This window comes from Pseudorca crassidens, chromosome X (assembly GCF_039906515.1).
Source record: "Pseudorca crassidens isolate mPseCra1 chromosome X, mPseCra1.hap1, whole genome shotgun sequence".
Classification (NCBI taxonomy): domain Eukaryota; kingdom Metazoa; phylum Chordata; class Mammalia; order Artiodactyla; family Delphinidae; genus Pseudorca; species Pseudorca crassidens.
In genome coordinates this window covers 94,469,442-94,483,313 of record NC_090317.1, presented here as the reverse complement: position 1 = coordinate 94,483,313, position 13,872 = coordinate 94,469,442, and the positions used below count along the sequence as shown (strand labels likewise).

The 13,872-nt window shown below is 40.3% G+C and overlaps 1 protein-coding gene across 1 annotated transcript in view; it reads right to left on the bottom strand.

Moving 5' to 3' along the window:
- Nucleotides 1-13,872, bottom strand: part of EFHC2 (EF-hand domain containing 2) — a 193,733-nt gene that overhangs the window by 77,763 nt on the left and 102,098 nt on the right. The window contains 3 exon segments of the mRNA XM_067722738.1: nucleotides 2,791-2,905; nucleotides 2,907-2,934; nucleotides 11,186-11,342. Coding sequence (XP_067578839.1) covers nucleotides 2,791-2,905; nucleotides 2,907-2,934; nucleotides 11,186-11,342 — 300 coding nt within the window.

Genomic DNA, 13,872 nt, shown 5'->3' with positions numbered 1-13,872 from the left:
ACAACGACTGAGCCCGTGTGCCACAACTACTGAAGCCCGCACGCCTAGAGCCCGTGCTCTGCAACAAGAGAAGCCACAGCAATGAGAAGCCTGTGCATCGCAACGAAGACTAGCCCCTGCTTGCTGCAACCAGAGAAAAACCCCACGTGCAGCAAGGAAGACCTAACGCAGCCAAAAATCAAACAAATTAAATAAATGACTTAAAAAAAAAAAGAACAGTACAACTTGCCTTTAGAGTTACTTCATGCTCAAACACAGACCATACAACTTAGCTGTGAACTTGTGAACTCATACTGTGTATAGTACTTAAGGGAAGAATGAGGCAGTGGGTGAAGAAATGAGACTTCCTAGATGAGTGTGTAAAGAAGAAAAGTGGCATGGCATTCCAGCCTTTTCTTTTCTCGCCCCAGTCCAAACACTTAAATAAACACTTAGCGAGGACTTGCTATATGCCCAGCAGCATCCTGGAAACTGGGACATCAGGAACATCTTTAGAGCCTGCCTGAACAGTACCAGGTAGAAAATTTCTCACCTGAGCTTATCTCCACCTATTTGTCCTTATACTTCTGGTGACATACAGATGAAATGTAAGATGCACTATTTCCGGAAAGGAGCTTACTTAATTATTTGAAGATTAACTACGGGAGTCCCCTGAACTCTTTTTTTCTACAGGCAAAATATATTTGCTTCTTTTAGTGATGCCTCATTTTTCTTACTTTCCAGAATTCTCACCATTTCCTCTGCTCTTTTCTGGGTATTATTTGGTTTTTGAGCTCTTGGAAAGCAGTGAGCAGAGTTGAATGTGGGACTCCATTACCTTCTAACCGAAAATGAACTGAAATCTTCAAAGCTGAGACCAGATGAGCTTTGGGGATCAGCTTCATCACACTCCTACCACTTGCAGAAACCAGGGGTGGTGGAAAGACATAGCCTTTGCAGCCAAACAGAGCTGGAGTCCCTCCTGGCTCTGTCACTTGCTTGCTGGATGATCTTTAGGAGTCATTTAACCTCTCTGAACCCCTCTGAGTTCTCATTGGTAAATGGGAATAATATTTGTGGGGGGCCATGAAAATGTACTTCTCAGATTGCCTGCTGTGGGGAACAAAGTTGAGAGAAGGCTCCAACTGCTATGTTCTGAAATCCATCCCCAGATTTGTGCCGAGGTCACGCTTCCCAGAGGCTGCTGCCAACACACGACTGAGCAAGGCAGGGATACTAAGGCAGGCCCATTCCTGCAAGATGGGAGCTCCTCCGACTGGTGACTTTGGCCCCAGGACTCCCAGTCAGCCTTGGCAAAACTTTCTCAGAGTTTCACTGCAGTCACCATTCCCTTTTCACCTTCCCCTTTTTCCCTTTCCTCTGTCCTTCACAGGAATCAGACATGCCCTTCAGTCTGATGGCTCTCCTGGCCTCTTCTGGCTCCTGCCACATTTTCCCTCACCAGCATTTCCCCTAATAAATCTCTTGTACATTTAATCTCATCTTGGGGTTTGCCTCTTGGAGGACCTGAACTAACACAAAACGTAACCTCATAAAGATCTTCTAAGTATAATAGTAGGTACTCAATCAGGACTGCTATTATTACCAGCAAGCTTATAGTTGACTGCCGTCACCCTTTCTGTTTTATGAATGCTGCAATTGGTTTGGCCATATCGTCCCCATTCTAGATGTAGAGAGTTGATTTTTTGACCTTCAAGAGCATGACTTTATATTCATCCCTATTTGATTTCATATTCTAAGATTTGATTCATTATTCAAATCACCGTGGACCCTGACTTAGTTATACAAATTATTCATTATTCACTGGTGTGCTGAGTGGCTCATACCAGCTCATAAGGGCTGGTTGTTAAATTTTCAAGGGATTTTGCAAGCCAGTTGTTAAAACTGTTGGTTGCTTGAAATTGGCCATGGTTTGGGTACTTGCATCATGGAAATTGACAAACAGTACAAAATAGAGCTTTTAAAATTTTTTCAGAGAGCCGGTTAACCAGCACACCATTGATTATTCTTCTCAAACGTGTGTCTTTGGCACAGATAAAAATGTTGAACGTGTTGGGACAAAGAAGAGAACCCTACAGTTCCATAATTCGTTAAGTCAAAATCAATGGCTCTCTTCAGCAATGGCCATCCTATCAGTCTACTGCAGAGAGGCACTCCGTTCTTTGGCACAGATAAAAATGTTGAACGTGTTGGGACAAAGAAGAGAACCCTACAGTTCCATAATTCGTTAAGTCAAAATCAATGGCTCTCTTCAGCAATGGCCATCCTATCAGTCTACTGCAGAGAGGCACTCCGTGGGCCCTGCAGCTGGAACCTTGGCAGCAGCCTCAACAGCCGGAGGGAAATAGACTCTGAAGATTAAATTTGTTAATCTGGGATTCTTGTCCTAGAACTAGACAAAAATTTCGTATGTGGTACTATCAAGAATACACAGTTCTTCTTGTCTTGCTAGCTGTGCATGGAACTGGTGGTAGCCAGACCATGATTTTGAAGCCGCTGGATTCCACAGAGGTGCCTCAGAAGCCACGGAGGAAGTAGGGAGAGTGTCCAAAAGGAGATGTCCCAAGTCCCCCAGTCCTGAGCCAACCAAAACTGTTCCTCTTTTATCATTTTATATGCCTGGGTTCGCATTTAAGAGATCTTTGTAAAATGAACTTTAGTGGTTAAAAAAAAAAATGAAAGCCACTCTCTTAGATCATCTAGGCTATAAAAATCAGACCACAGTCCCTTTCAACATGAAGAGACAGTTAATTATTCTGAGGAAACTGCTATGAGACGTATGTCTCTTACCTGAATTCCTCTCCATAGGTTCAAACACTGAAATTGTGTCATCACTGAGAAAATATGAAATAGCAAACGTCCCTTCCACATCGGCACATTTGTGTGTGATTAGTTTTGCAAAAAAACCGGAGTGTATTGCTTATGTTGCTGTAGCTAAGTGGAAGAAAAACGAGGGTTATAGCATTATACAAGTAATCTTCCACATATTATGCGTGTAAAAAACCTGCAAGAGGTATGCTATGTTTTTTTATTGAGATGTAATTGACATATAACATTATATTAGCTTCAGGTATACAACACAATGATCTGATATTTGTATATATTGTGAAATGATCACCACAATAAGTCTAGTTAATACCCGTCACCACACTTAGTCACAAAAATTTTTTTCTTGTCATGATAGCTTTTAAGATCTATTCTCTCAGCAACTTTGAAATACGAACTATAGTATTATTAACTATAGTCATCATGCTATACATTACAACCCCGTGACTTATTTATTTTATAACTGGAAGTTTGTACCTTTGACCCCCTTTACCCATTTCACCCACCTCCCATCCCCCAGGTGCGCTATGGTTTTAAGATAGTAGCATAAACTCTCAGAGGTTGAAAAAGTTCTACCATCTTCTTACTAAGGCTCTAAATCTATATGCAGAGGCATTTTCTCAGTTTATTAAAATATCTCTTATTCTTTTGATGTCCAGGGTAACACATTGGGAAAATGTACCCAAAACAGATGTCATAAACACACTGCTCAAACCATCTGCATTACATGGTTGTTCCCTACTCACGAGGCTGGTCAACAATCACAATTATGTCAGCAAAAGAAGCACAGCACCTGGGCCTCACTGCCTGAGTAGGCCAGAGGCTGCGCTCTGCTGGTGCCTAGAGCCACCTCCCCATTGCACTGCCCACTTTCTCATGCCCATTCCTCTTCTTTCTTCAAACCCCACATCGTCTCCTCGCTGAGTCACTCTCCCAGTTCCCCAGCAGCCCCCTAACTCCCTTCAAGGGAAAATTTACCTTTTCCCTTTCAAATGCTATATTAAACATGATAGACCTGCCTTTCATAACACTTATCACCCGTATCATAAGTCACCATTACTTACAAGTCTGTTTTCTGAAAGCAAGGACTGCATCTTATTAATCATTGTCTAAGACAACATTTTTTACATTCTAAGTGCTCAAATATTTGTAGAAAGTTTTTATAAGATCCGTATAGATTGGAATTTGCACTTAGAATTCTGTGCGTGAATAGTCTAGAAGAATAAAGATGGGATCGAGTTCTAGAATCAGAAGTTCCCAAAATTGATTGCCTGGTCTTGGAAGAAATTTATTTATGGTCTGCCAGCAGAAGCATGTCTGTGGATATCAGCTAGTGAAAGGTGGACCTCATGACAAATACTGAACCCTTTGGGAGGTCTCCGATAATCAAAATCATTACCCCAAGGAGGCAGAGAGTAAAATAAACCATGTACTTCATCCCTTCCCTGTCACAACTCTAAGCAGAGAGGTCCTCACTTTCAGTCTCGTACGCTGAAATTCATTCTTTCCTTGTGATCACACTGATTTAAAAACAAACAAACAAGAACACTTATTTGTGATTTGCAGAGGCAGAAGGTGCTTTTCTCTGCTCCTTTCTTTGATTGTCCAGGGAAGGAGGGCTGAAAAAGCATGGTGCCATGATTCATAGCTTGAGGCCTCAAGTGAGATGGGAAGTAGCAATCTGGAAGGCTACCCCCAGGGCAGCCCTGGCAGAACAGCCAGATCTCCATAGTTGTTTTCTTAGTCCCTAGTTTCCCAGGCGTCAGGCAGACCTCATACAGCATAGGGGAGGAGGGCAGCTATACCTTCTCAACCATCTTCTCTGGTACATAATTGGATTTAAAAGTAACAAACAGATTTGGTAATCCCCTCTCATGAAAGACCCATACTTTTACAGATGCCTGAAATATCATTCAAACAACTGAATGAGGTCTAATGTCAGGCCAAATGAATACAACTGCAAATTTAGCTTCTTAGAACTTACATAAATGTATAAGAGTGTATGTTAAGTATGGATTTTTCATGTTTAATATGCCCTTTTTTTTTTAACCTAATTCTAGTGTTCTAGACAGCTTATCAATCAGGAATATAATCTACTCAAACAAAATCTTTAGACCAGTCATTCACAAACTTTGTCATGTATGAAAGTCACCTGGGAGCTTGTTAAATATACAGAATCCAGAGTCCTACCCCCAGAGGTATGGATTCAGTAGTTAGCTTGCAGCTCCAGAAACCTGCATTTTTAATAAGCTCCCCAGGAGATTCTGATGAAGTCATCCCTAGAGCACACTTTGAAAAACACTTGCAAGTAGCTTCAGACATTTGCTTGGCTAATAAGCTAATCATCAAACTTTTCCAAACACTCTTTTTATCACAATATGCCCAGCACTCAAAAAAATTTTAGCATTTTCCCTGCTTCTGATCATACCACCTATACTGCTCAATCTGGCTTCCTGGGCCATTGATAGTCAGGTTCAAATACCTACACATACAGCTATTTGTCATGACTGCCAATGACACACTCTCTACTCAAGTCACACAAGCCACTTCACTTAGTGCCCCACACTGTGCTTGTTTCTACTTCCAGGCCTTCGCTTGGTGTCACCCCCTCCCCCAGGGTACACCCTCATCCTGTCCTATGCCTGTCCAGAGTCCTGTCCATCCATTTGGGCCCCAATCAGTAGAGCTCTCTTTGACCATGGCTGCCCACCCAGCTGACCACCTATTCACGCCTCCTGCACCGACCATTATGCGTGGCACCCAATTTAGCACTGTACAGACTTGTATTCTTGACTGGTTTTTTAAAATGTGTTTACTGAATACCGTTGTCTCAAAACAAATGATAAATTCCTAGGTCCAGCCATGTCTTAACTTTTTCTACACACAGCCCAGAGTTATCTATAATCACTGTCTTGACTTCTTCTCCCATTCTCTCTTAAATCCACTTCCATTAGGTTAGCTCTACCTAAACTACCCTTGTCAAGGTCAACAATGATCTATCTCCACAATGCCAATTCCAATGGACTTCCAATTCCATTTTTGCGTCTAACTTGACCAATCAGCAGCAGTTGGTACAAATGATCACTCCTTCTTCCATGACATTCTTGCTTCACTTGGCTTCCAGGATCCTGTATTTTCTCTTGGTTTTGCTCCTACCTCCTTGCTTATTCCTTTTCAGTAGAACCTTTGCTGGTTCCTCTTCTTTTCCTCAATCTCTTTATTTGGGGTGTCCTGGGGATAACAAGGAATAACTTGGTCATCCACTTCTCTGTGTATATTCACTCCTTTGGTGATCTCCTCTAGTCTCAGGCTTTAAATACTACCTACATGCTGATGATTTCCAAAGTTCTATCTCTAGCTCAGACCTCTCTCCCGGAACCCAGACTCGTATATCCAATGGCCAACTTAACATCTCTACTTGACATCTGACATCTCAAACTTAACTTGTTCCAAAACTGAACTTCTGCTCTTGCCCCAAACCTACTCTAACTATAGTCTTTCCCGTCTCACTACATGGCAACTCCATCTTTCTAGTTGGAGAAATCTTGGGAGTCATCTGTATCTCCTCTCTTCTTTCACACCTCATATCCAATCTGCCAGGAAATCCTATTGGCACAACCTTCAAAATATTTCCAGAATCTGCTATATCTCATCATTTTCATGGTACTCGCCCTCATGAAGCCATCATAACTTTTCTCTTGGACTACTGCAGTAGCCTCTTAACTGGTCTTTACTTCCACCATTGCCCTTCTACAGTCTTTGCTCAACACTGCATCTGCAGTCATTCTTTTAATATGTAAATCAGATCAAGTCACTCTTCTTCTGCTCAAATCTCCCAATGAGTCACCTTATCACTTGAAGTCAAAAGAATCCTGACAATGGTCTGCAAGGCCCTATGTTATCCGATCGCCCATTACTTCTCTTAATATGTCTACTCTGCCCATTACTCATCTGTTCTATCCTTGTCAGCCTCCTGCCTGTTCCTTGTGCATCCCAAGCCTGCTCCTTGCTCAGGGTCTTTACACTGACTGTTCCTTCTGCCTAGAACATGTTTCCTCTCCTCAGTAAAGTCCATCCAGACCACACCGCTTAAAATTGAAACCAGGGGTGCTCTTCAGGCCCACATTCCAAGTCCCCTTTATTCTTTTCATAGCTACCTTCTTTATTTTTTCCATGACACTTTAATACCTTCTATATACTACAGAATGTACTTATGTATTACCTTAATTGTTTACTATCTGCCTCCCCAGCTAGAATGTAAGTTCTATGAGGGCAGGGCTTTGTATCTGTTTTGTTCACTGATGTGTCCCAAGATCAGTGCTCAGCACATAGTGGGTACTCAGTAAATATTCGCTGACTAAGAAAATGAATGGCTCACCCAGGGCTACATACCTGCTGAGGACCTTAAAGATAGCTATAGCTATAGTCTTATGGTTAGAAGAGACATGAAGGCTTATTATTATTGATGGGGAAAACTTGTTTAAAGAGGAAAAAAAATGACTGATGGAGACAACAGATGAACAATATCTGAAACAGTCAGAGATTAAGATTAAACCGTGAATTTTTAGATGCTATATGATTATGAATAGCACAAGTCTGGGATAATAGCCTTCCTGGTAGGAAGTCATCCGTCTCTTCTAACCATCATTAAGAACTAAAAGGGTGAATGTTCATTCTATTTACTCACTTATTCATCATTCGTCCTCTTACGGACAAAATATCTATTGAACCCTAAGTACATAGCCAACACTGTTCTAACTCTAAGAGAAGCAAAAAAGCCAGTCCCTGCCCTCACGGAGCGCTTGGTCTCGATATAAACAAGTAATTGCCACACACCGTGATAAGTACAGATTCTGGGGCAAGGAAGGTGAACTCTAGGAGTCAGACTTCCCTGTGTTCAAATCCTACTTCAACTAAAAATTAGCTGTATGAGCTTGGGCAAATTGTATAGCCTCTCTGAGCCTCAATTTCCTCATGTGAAGAATGGGTACAATAATATTACCGACTTTATGAAGTTGTTTTGAGGATTAAATGAGATCAAGTATTGTAGTTAGCATACCATAACCATAAACTGCTTTTTATCAGTAATATTATTATTGTTAGAGGTATGATCAGCAGAGTATTGTGAGCACACAGAGAACAAAGTACCTAATTCAGCCAGGTGCAGTGAGAAGGATATTCTTCTCACTTCTGGTTTTCCCAAGTCAGACTAGAAAATCTGCCCAGCAGGCCACCACAGAGAATTTTTACCCAGACAAAAAAGGTCTTCATTCCATCAAAAACCTCATACGCTTTAACTTGAAACTATCTCCTCCAATGTCTCACAGTAGATCACCATTAACCTCATACAACAATAAGCGGCCAGTACATTTTTAATAGCAATATATATATAATCAATATATGTCATGTACTATTGCACGTCTCAATTCACGGTTTATTTATTTGCATTAAGAAACTGTTCTTTGTATGCTTTGTGAGATCATCTTCCTTAGGTTCTCACGGTTTTAAAACCTTGGGTTATTCAAACTCATGTATAAGTCTCCAGCTGAATGTGCCAGTTTCTATGGAAACAAGGTCACTGTGTGGGAGGAGCTTGAGGGAAGTGTATTCCTGGCACAGAACAAGCAGTGGACAGAATGAAAAGAAATTAGACCCATTCGTGCCTGTACCACCATCCTCTGGCCACAACAGCATGACAAGAACGTGGAATGCTGTCTACAGTCAGTGCTCTGTGGGCAAGTTGACATGGTGCAGACAGAAAGAGAGACTAAGGCAACTACCCACAAGGAAATCTTTTCCCCCTGGATTCCAGAAGTAACACACTGGATCGTGTTTCATCCTGTTTACTTATAAGAAAAATTCTCTCTCCTTTTACAATAGGGACATTCTTTCTGCCCACCTCCTTTGGTGGCTGCCCTTCAAAACAGCAGTTAGTGAAAAGTATCCATCAAAAGTCCCGCCCTCGAACTTCACTGTAAACACCGCTACCTGTAAGGGAGGATGGAGTATGAGTTGGTGTCCCTCTTATATGATCGAAATCAGTGGTTCTCAAACCCTGGTGCCCATCACCAGAACCCCCTGGAAGTCTTGTTAAAACACAGTACCAGGCCCCACGCACAGAGATTGGGCCTTGATAGGTCTGGGGTGAAGCACGGGAATTTGTATTTCTAACCAGTGTGGAGGCCACACCTTAAGTAGCATCAACTCTGAAACTTAAAAACAAAACTCCCAAGTCCTTACAAATAAAAGATTATTTCTTAAAAGACAAAGGACATCGTGTCAGGGCAAAGGCAGCCTTTTAGACATTCTACACAATTCGTAACATATTTTCACCATGTTTACAGTTAGAGCAAAACTATTCTCTCCACCTCAAAATATTCTACAACGGTATCTGATGCCATTAAATTTTATCAAATTCAGGGTGCTGTCTTGTTCTTCTCCTCCTCCTGCTCTTACTCCATGTTCCCTTTATCATTTTTCTCCACAGGTTCTCCTGACCCACTATTTCCCTCATGCCAGGACTTCGGTGTTTAGCCCGCATCCTATTCAAGCATCTGCAACATTTCCCCACCACTCTTCTCCCCTGACTTCTTTCTCCAGGGCCTCCATTCTCTGAAGAAGCAAAAAGTAGCCATGGGCAGTGCTCACAGCTATACACATGACTCAGAGGCAGATTTTTCCTCATATATATTAGGAACACTTCTGAAAGTCCACCTTTTGAAATCATATTCCACCACACGAGCAAGCTATGGTTACTGAACTCAACCAAATCTCTCAAATTAAAACCACGTTAGTTGCCAAATAACATGCTAAAAAACACTTACAAATCACTGAAGCACTACAGCCTACGGGCCAAATACAGCCAGTCACCTGTTTTGGTATGGCCTATGAGCAAAGAATGATTTTTATATTTTTAAATGATTGAAAACAATCGAAAGAATAATATTTTGTGATATGTGAAAATCATATGAAATTCAAATGTCAGTGTCCATAAACAGTTTTATCGGAGTGTAGTTACATATTGTCTGTGGCTGTTTTCATGCTACAATGACAGAGCTAAGTGGTTGTGACAGAGGCCGCATGGTCTGCAAAGCAGAAAATATTTGCTACCTGACGCTTTAAGAAAAAGTTTGCTGACCCCTACTCTATACCATTTCTTAGGGACCATCTTGAGGAGATATATATATGGAAAGGCATATATATACACATATACATGGAAAGGCAATATAGATTGTGGATAATATGGCTTTAGTAGCTTCCAGATGACACATTAAAATAACCACTCAACGTGAGGGTGTGGAGAAAAGGGAACCCCTTGTGCACTGTTGGTGGGGATGTAAATTGGTGCAGTCACTGTGGAGAACAGTATGGAGGGTCCTCAAAAAACTAAAAATAGAACTACCATATCATCCAGCAATTTCACTTTTGGATATATATGCAAAGGAAATGAAATCACTGTCCCAAAAAGATATCTGCACCCCCATGTTCAATGCAGCATTATTTGCAATAGCTGAAAGAGAGAAACAATCTAAGTGTCTACTGACAGATGAATGGATAAATAAAAGCATATATATGTGTGTGTGTGTGTGTGTGTGTCTGTGTGTGTGTATACATATATTTATATTTATATAAGATACATACACACAATGAAATATTATTCAGCCATAGAAAAGAAGGAAATCCTGACATCTGCGACGGCATGGATGGACCTTGAGGATATTATGCTAAGTAAAATAAGTCAGACAGAGAAAGACAAATACTGCATGATCTCACTTATATGTAGATTATGTAGAATCTACAAAAACCAAATTCATAGAAACAGAGATCAGACTGGTGATTGCCAGAGGTGTGCAGAGCAGGGGAGAATTGGGTGAAGGTGACCAAAAGGTACTAACTTCCAGCTATAAGATAAATAAGTTCTGGGAACATAACATACAACATGATGACTAGAGTTAGTGCTAATGTATATTTGTAAGTTTCTGAGAGAGTAAATCTTAAAAGTTCTCATCACAAGAAAAAAAACTATAACTATGTGAGAATGATGAATGTTAACTAATCTTACTGTGATGATCATTTTTCAATACATACATATATCAAATCATTATGTTGCATGCCTTAAACTTATACAATGTTATATGTCAATTATTTCTCAAAAAGCTGGAAAAAATTAAAATAACCACTGAAGTAAGAACCTGTTAATACTTACATATTAATCAACTTCGTTAAAAAGGTATAACAACATGTCCCTGGACTTGAAATCAGACAAATTAAGTGTCATCTGTTTTTTCATGAGGACAATATTATAAACCCTGAACACATTTGGGAAAGATCAGACTAAAACAGTGGTTCCCTCAAGCACCTGTCATTTTCCATGACGTTCCTCTGATGAGGTGTGGGCACGAGGCCTCTGCAGGAGCAGAGAGAATCCTCTTCAGAACCAAAGCCGGTGTAACGTGGAAATTTCCTTTCTATATTTGGAGGAGGTGGGGCCTTGCATGAAATCGAGGTAAAGTTCTCTATAACAAAACAAAGGCAGATGAAACATCAATATTTTTTTTTGCCCTGATTATGGCTGTTTTGAAAGGTTTGTTATGTTTTCAAGATGAACATGGAGATCTTTGTAGACTATTTTAAACTCTTTCAAACAAAACACAGCAAAATCCTGGGAGGGTAGGTTTCAATCGTGTTTACAAAAACCACAAAACTCACTCAATAGTTGCCATTGGTTCAAAAGGAAGAAAAAAAAAGAGACTGTGTCGAACAAGTAAACATTTATCTTTTGTCGTCGCATCCCCATTTCAGAATATTTTTTGTTCTTCCCTGATTTTTCCAATGATAGGAAAATTCAAACTTGGAACTTTATGCCACCCATGCCATGTTTTAACCTGTAATGTAGCCCTGTCTTATCTTTAGTCAACAGTCACTAATCAAATTCCTTTCCAAACAGGACTGACTCCTAAGTGCTTTGCTTTACCTTCCCCATCTGATGTCCCCTCCTCTTGTGCCCACTTTTTAAACCCTCTCCCCCTTTCTTCCAACTCAGCTCCAGGCCATGACACTTCACTGTCTAGATCAAAAACAAAAACAAAACTTCTTCTCACCAACCACCACTCCAGGGTGCTTCTGTTATTGCCCAAGTAAAGACTGCAATCGTACTGAAATGTGATGAAGCAAAAATAAATAAATAAATAAATAAATAAATAAGGACTAAAACCAAAACCAAACAAACGAACAAAAGCTTTAAAACAGCCACTGCCTACTCTCAAAGGGAGTTGTAAGTGGTAAATACTGTTGACTTTCTTTATTCGTTTGTCATCTGTGAAGAAGGAGAGACATGTTTATAATAGCCTAGGAGCTGTTGGTACTCATTTGTGAGGCTGTACAGTCTCTGAGAAGCAAGTGTGTTCTCCAAAGCAAATAATACATTGACTCAACACATCCCAGTCACCTGAGTTTGTCACACCACAAATGGACAAGAAGATGTCAGGGTCTTTCTTAAAACAAAACAAAACAAAGCAACAAAACGAAACAACCCATGGAATCTAATTTCTACCTCTTCCCCAAGGTTGACTATCCCATAGGCGTTTCCATTAGTGCGTGAAAGGAGGTTCACATAAGCAAAGATTTCCTTTTCCATTGCCAGAGTTCTAATAGAAGGAAGAGTACAGATTTAGTGCATACCTCTCGCATCAATTTGTCATCCAAGGCAACCTAACTCTTAAAATTGAGGGAGGTTTTTTTTGTACTGATTGATCAAAAGGCTAAGGGTTTGAGGCTGTTTCTAACTCAGATTTGAAAACATTTTCAACTTTCACATTTACTTAGACTTCCTAACAGCCTTTGTGTGAAATCTCTTCAAGCATAATCCCCAAAAGAGTATTGTTCCATCCTAACAGAAACTGCTTACAGAAGACATATTGGCAAAGAGAATGCCATCAAATCTTTCTCACTGACTCAGTGAAAGGGGGCAGCCAGACTGCCGGTACGGAAGTGACTGGTGAGCCTCTCCTATTGCTATTTTTGTGGCAATTAAAGAGAAGCTTTGGTAATAAAGAGGAAAGTTCAAATCTTGGAATTAGGCAGAATTACAGTAGACCCTTTCATTGCTAATTGTTACATGAAACACACCACTCACTAACTGGTACCTTCATTTTAGGAAAAGGACCATAGGGATTGCAGGGAGAGCTCTACATGATTATTAGAAAATTGGGGCATGATTGGTTTCTTCTAACAGGGGACATCCGCATACAACTCTATATACTAATCTACGCAGCCTAACCAAAAGAGGACACATATTGAATCTCACAGTAATTAATAATGCATTCTACACCTCCCCCCAAAATTACAGGTTTTATAACACAGTGTTGTTTTCTCAACTACATAATTTTTGCCACAGATTTAAGTAACAAAAGAATCAATTTAGAGCTTTCCTCTGCACCCACAGTGCCATCTAGTGTATAAATGCTGAGAACTGTTCCACTCCACCATGTCTGACTTTTTTAACAACCCAGTCTTTTTGGATACCCTGACTGAAGATCTCATTTTTCTGGGTAATTGCGTATATTCACAAAGGTTTGAACTCGCACCTGAATAACTTTCTGTCTTTGGTTTTCCATCACCCCAGCATCCTGCATGTTTTAGGTGTTAAAAAAATATTTAATGAAAAAGTATACCTTTTTTTTTTTTACAAAGCATCTTCCCAAATATCTCCTTAAACTGACACTCTGATGGATCCTGAGACACATCTGTCTTTCAAATAGTCTGATTCCTCTAATTCCAAAAGACTTGTAAAAGCATATATATTGAATGTTCATCCACACTGACCAGATTGCAACAAATTTACCGAGAGGTGATAGATTTTTTTAAAGGATATGTCTTAATGCTCCTTCACAGTGATTTACGATTCATCATCTCATTTGGAAACGATTCTGGAAAGAGCCTTCATCGAAGTTCATCTCTGATGTACTAGTAACCCAGATATGGACCCAGGTTTAAAGCTTATATAATTTGGGAGAAGCTCTTTAAGACTAAAAATGTCAAATAATT